Source organism: Priapulus caudatus, unplaced genomic scaffold (assembly GCF_000485595.1).
Source record: "Priapulus caudatus unplaced genomic scaffold, Priapulus_caudatus-5.0.1 Scaffold2103, whole genome shotgun sequence".
Lineage (NCBI taxonomy): Eukaryota > Metazoa > Priapulida > Priapulimorpha > Priapulimorphida > Priapulidae > Priapulus > Priapulus caudatus.
This window is the reverse complement of record NW_014579164.1, coordinates 1-5,482: the sequence shown is the minus strand read 5'-3', so window position 1 is coordinate 5,482 and position 5,482 is coordinate 1. Positions and strand designations below refer to the sequence as shown.

The window sequence follows — 5,482 nt, the reverse complement described above, 5'->3', positions numbered from 1 at the left end:
AAATCTCATTTGATGTGAAACAACGCGCCTGTACCTTATAATCAGCTGTTGATACGATATAGTCATATGTAAGACGGCTTTTCGTTGGGAAAAAGTAATAATTTAACCGCGGTAACAATAATTTATTTGCTGCTAAATTATGTGTGACAAGGCATCACATAAAAACTCATGCACCTATATACACATTCGTTCAGCCATAATTATGCGTGTTATATTTATGTCTATATTGTAACGCAGTGACGTCATGTCACATGCGAACAAATACGTGTACATGCGAATATGTGTGTATATAGCCGTGACATAGTTGACCAATGATAATAAACCAGCCAAGCTGGGGGTATAAACAAGAGAACGATAGTGAAGAGAGACACATCAAGAGAGAGAGAGAGAGAGAGAGAGAGAGAGAGAGAGAGAGAGAGAGAGAGAGTGATCGAGTCTGGGAGAGAAAATCGGACCCTGTGTGTATTTACACACCTGTTAGGCTCCCGTATAACGAGTAAAGTTACCTTCACATATACACCCTCATATACTACTCTCATAAATGATATACATCCCTCAGTATCTATATTATAAGAGAGGAGAGGCCGACTTTCTGACCCGTCCTCTTCGCCGGGATGAGCATCAAGCCCACGCCACCGATCTCAGTGTATAGCCCGTGTGTCGGACACCAACACAGGCTTATCCATATTTGTAAAATCCACCCATATTTGTAGATATAATAACGATAAATTGGCCTTAATAAGGGCGATAATTTTAGCAGTGGGGTGATGTCAGAAAAGTAGAATAGCCGAATTCCCGAGAATGTAGCCATCTAGCGGACAAAAACCAAAACTTTGTTAATACCAGATTAAACTATGCCAAATTTATATTTATTTTTATTTTTTTGTACCAGCAAGATGGGGGGGGCTCTTAAGCTGTGGCGGAGCTTTGCTACTTCCGAATGCTCTTGTTGCTCATATGAGTCACTCGTAGTTCAACGTAATATTTCTATGCGGATTTACTACGAGGACAAAAGAAGGTTTGCTTGTGTCGCTCTGGACAGTATATCTAATAGTTTGAAGGGCTGAAAGAAATCAAGAAAAACATTAGAGCTATTATAGCCATGCAGTTGAGGGCTGAGCACGAGGGATAACAACCAGCAGAGGAAGAGAGACAGCGCGAACGAGAGAGAAAGATATAGGTAATGAGATAAAGGTAAAAAGCGAGAGAGAGCGCGGACAGAGGGAAAGAGAGAAAGAGCGCGGAAAGATCTGTATATATATATATTATATTATTGCGCCGAATGTCTCCCTCTCGCTCTCTCTCTCTCTCTCTCTCTCTCTCTCGGTATATATATATACAGTAAAACACGCATAAGTACATTAGTGAAAATGATAGCCTGAGCTTACAAGCACCTTACCGTCAGTGCAATCCCAAAGTCATAATAATTATCATTGTAGTGGCCCTAGAGGTAACCGACTACGGTACGACAGGCGTTACACAGTTAACGCGTGTCCTAGTTGTTTAGCACGCGTTGCCAAAACACACGCAGATTTTGTTCGCCCGTGCAATCGCTTTCACCTGCTGATGCAACCCGTGGCTGGTACGATAATTGCATCATCTTATGCAACTCGTTTCTAAGTAAATATTCCTCTCTTCGACAACTTAGACTATTCATTCTATTCAAATCTCCTCATATATTAAGTTGACCACTTGTACATAACCGCGTTGATTATTATATTCTATTTATCGCGTTATCGCTTTTCGTGTAAACACTCCTTGTTTTCCCCCACCATAGTAGTAGTAGTGATAGTATAACATTCTGTTCTTCTTGCCACTTAATGTGGTGTCTTGCCCTGGATCAGAGTCGAACAGGAAAATAGCAATGCATACACGTGTACTCACATATTCTTATCACCATGTGTTTAATTATATGATATGCAATAAAACAAACACACACACACATACACACACACACACGCGCACGCATGCACTCACACACACGCGCGCGCGCTCACACATACATAATCACACACGCGCACAGAGAGACGTATACGCACGCACGCGTACCTAGGCCTATTCATTTATCAAACATACATGTGTACATATAATATTTCGCTGTTGTTACAATTATACAAGCTATATCTGAAGAGCGCGGTTCCACTAAATAACACGTTTCTCAGCATGAATGTAGCGATTATATGCACTGAGGAATATTTGCCTCATTATAATTTCTCACGAAAAATCTGCTTGTTGTACTGCTTCTCTTTGCTCCAGGAAATCACTTCAAAATGGCGACATATGCATTAACCTTGCCACACAATATAATAACTATAATTTCATCACAATATAACGGTAGAACTTCGATACAATATCATAATACAAGAGCAATCGGAGATAGCAAACCTCCGCCACATCGTAACAGTCCCCCATGCATCCTGCTGGTACACCCAATATATAGTTTGATGGAATATTCAGAAATTTGAAAAAAGATCCAGAATTTTTTTTGATGAATTTTGAATGCGTCCGAAGTCTTCCCCCCCCCACCAAAAAATCCTGAATCTAGGTCCGGATTCGGATCACCACCGAAATCTCTAATCGACTGGTTCTTGGCCCAAGACCAACTTGTCCAAAAAATTTCATCAAAATCCGCCCGATAAGAGATCCGCAGGCTCCCCGTGACATATACCAGTCATACTACAGCGTCAGTTGTTTTCGCCTTGACGTTTTTCTTAATTTTTTTTTCTTAGGCGACACTTACTTAGGCGATTACAATGCTGTTATCGTCGTCCGTGGTACCCTCTTCTGGCTCAGTACTTGCCCGTGCCTTGGCTCTCTTTCGCATGCAAATGGCGACAACGTCGATGAGGGCAATAAGGATAAATAAGCTGAATATGACGTAGGCTATGATGCGGCCAATATCCAGGCTATCCGACGCAATGACGGACACAGCCACTTCATTCGAAATAAAAACACCGGCGTTGTTTCGAGCCGCGCACTCGTAGACGCCCGTGTCGTCAAAGCCTACCGATTCTTTCTCGTAGCTACTGCTACCGTTTCCAACGGCCAGCGTCTTATTGTGCAGCCAGGAGAAATATGGCGCTGGGTTTCCGTTCGCAGTGCAGAGCAGCCGCAGCGGGTTGCCGGGCTCGAGAGTTACGTTACCCCTCTCATCGCCGCCGCTCACTCTCACTTCACCCATGTACTGAACATCAAGCTGCAGCTCGACCGACAGCGGCTGAAATAATTCGTGGATGTCAACGTGGCAGGTTAGCGTTTCGCCGTCGTCAGCACTGGTGAATATGTCCGTCAGTGTGCTGTACGTCGCTATAGTTCCGTCGTCGTTATAGATATGCAAAGTAATCGCCGTTTTCACCTCTCTGTCACCGAGTCGCCAGGTTACCTTTCCGCCGGGAAAGCTTTTACGTGTAAAACACATAACGCCGTGCAGTCCTGAGATTATCGTCACCGCGCCATGAGCAACGAAATGGTCTACCGTCATCGAGGCGTATGCAGCTGGAACTGCGACGCTCACATTCATCATGTTGCTCGACATGTATTTCCCAACTGCACTATTCGCCTGACATGAGTAGAATCCTCTGTCGTCAAGCGCAACTTGCTCGATGACCAACGTGTTTCCCAAGACGCGAATCCGATTGAGGTTGTGGAACCATGCGTATGTTGGTTCTGGATAGCCATCTGCATTGCAGTGTAACGTCAGGTTCGTGTTTTGCGAGATAGACACGTCATTGCCAGTAGGGTTGCTGCTGCTGCTGATGGTCACAGTGTCTCTCAGGTACAGGGTCTTGGTTATTCCCTCTACAGGTAAGTACTCGTGGATGAAAATTCGACAGAGAAGTTCTTTGTGATTATGCTCTGATGAAACCCTGTACCGCAGCGTGCTCTCAGTTGTGAATGTCTTGTTTGTTAAACCTGGCTCGTGTGTTTGCTTTGCGTGAATGGTGATGTCTTCATCGTTCAGCCACCACGTAACGCTGGCAGCTGGCTGCTGTGTGATACACAGAAAAACTGTAGCTTTCCATCCGGTGGTGAAGGGATCGGAAACATATCAACTGCCTGTGGTGACACAAGCACAATTACCCGACCCGTGTTAGAATCAGAGCTATTCTCAGGTTCTATTTCATATTGCTGCTAGAACGCTGCATCATCTTTATCAACTTGTAAGTTTGATATTTGTATGCTAAAATTCCCCGTGTCCGAATTATTACCATCGATGTAGTTGTATCTGTCTTCATTCTCGATTGAAATCTGGTAACCGTCACGATACCAGTCCACCCATGGTTGACCTTCATCGCTACTATCAAGCGTCAGATTAAGCTCACAGAACATGGTAATATTAGATCCTTCAACTGCCTCCGTGTCACATGGATGCTGCAGGAACTGCGTCCTCACCGCCGCTAAAGCTGCGCACAAGACACACACCGCAACTAGTTTCACTGCTGCCATTGTTATACAATTCTTCGGAAATGTCTGAATGTTTTGACGTAGAGGCCGTATGTATCTGGTCGATCCAAGTCTCAATAGCGCACAAATATCGCGAGAGTAAACTGAGCGCGGAGCTTTTCCTAATAGCCGTCTGGTTTCGTCTTTTCAACAGACTTTATCAGCCTGTTAGTATCATTATTTACATCTGTGAGCCGAGCATTTAAGGTGCACACATCACCCGTACAGTCATCTCGCTATCGATGAAAAAATAGTCAACGAACTTGTCCGTTCACGGACTATTGTACGTGTCTTTTGCCCCTCCAGCGTATGCGCAAAAAACACGTCCAACTAACCAAAAAAAAACAATATATCCGAAAAATTTCGCATTCAGAAACGACCGGTTAGTGTAATGCTTCTGGGATGACGGCGTGTTGTATTTCGTCGACAACAGATCGTGGCTGCGCAGAAGGACACTACTCTACACTCACACAGCCAAGACGAGAGGTCGCTGTAAACATGGGTGCGGTTGCCTATACAAGTGTAAGCATATAATGCTGTGATCAGCAGGCGCGTACCACGCGTTCCAACGCACCGTTTAAGTTTATCGGTATGAATATTCTTAACCCGGTCGGTAAATGTTTGTCTTATTTCGCATCCCGCATGATATGCAGCGTAATCTTGATTAGAATAAGGAACTGAGTGCGATATAATGACGTACTTACGTGTGCCAATATAAATAAGAAATTTCATCAGACGCATTAATTGCGTTTCTGCCCAGGATGCCACCCTAACCCTATTACTGGAGCTGTGTTCAGTAGTCTTGCTGTCCCTTTGCTTGTACGTCATGCCTGACCCCCGCCAGCTCCTTTCAGTCGGCATGCCTGGGCGCAATATCTACGTAGAGAGTTAGGAAAACATATAAATATTCATTCAATGTTTGCTGGTTTAATTTTACAGAGGAGAATTGTTTATGTAGATTTGGTTATTTGGATGTGTAAAACAAAGACTTGACTATGGTTGGCCATCATACTCATAAATGATTCTTTTTACCGTGGTA

At 44.0% G+C, this 5,482-nt stretch overlaps 1 protein-coding gene across 1 annotated transcript; it reads right to left on the bottom strand.

Moving 5' to 3' along the window:
* Positions 1–2,740: 2,740 nt before the first annotated feature.
* On the bottom strand, positions 2,741–5,271 carry LOC106818231 (hemicentin-1-like). Its single transcript, XM_014822956.1, has 3 exons — positions 5,226–5,271; positions 4,209–4,403; positions 2,741–3,798 (listed from the first exon to the last, which is right to left on the bottom strand). Exons 1-3 carry the CDS (start codon positions 5,269–5,271, stop codon positions 2,741–2,743), a joined length of 1,299 nt encoding a protein of 432 aa, XP_014678442.1.
* Between the last annotated feature and the right edge of the window lie 211 nt (positions 5,272–5,482).

Excerpts from the sequence above, each read along its gene's own strand:
- LOC106818231 (XM_014822956.1), bottom strand. The coding sequence starts at position 5,271 with ATGACGTACAAGCAAAGGGACAGCAAGACTACTGAACACAGCTCCA. Across the intron at positions 4,404-5,225 it reads GACTACTGAACACAGCTCCA|CTTTAGCGGCGGTGAGGACG; the intron begins GTAATAGGGTTA and ends TCTTGTGCGCAG. Across the intron at positions 3,799-4,208 it reads CAGATACAACTACATCGATG|AGGGAATAACCAAGACCCTG; the intron begins GTAATAATTCGG and ends ACTTACCTGTAG.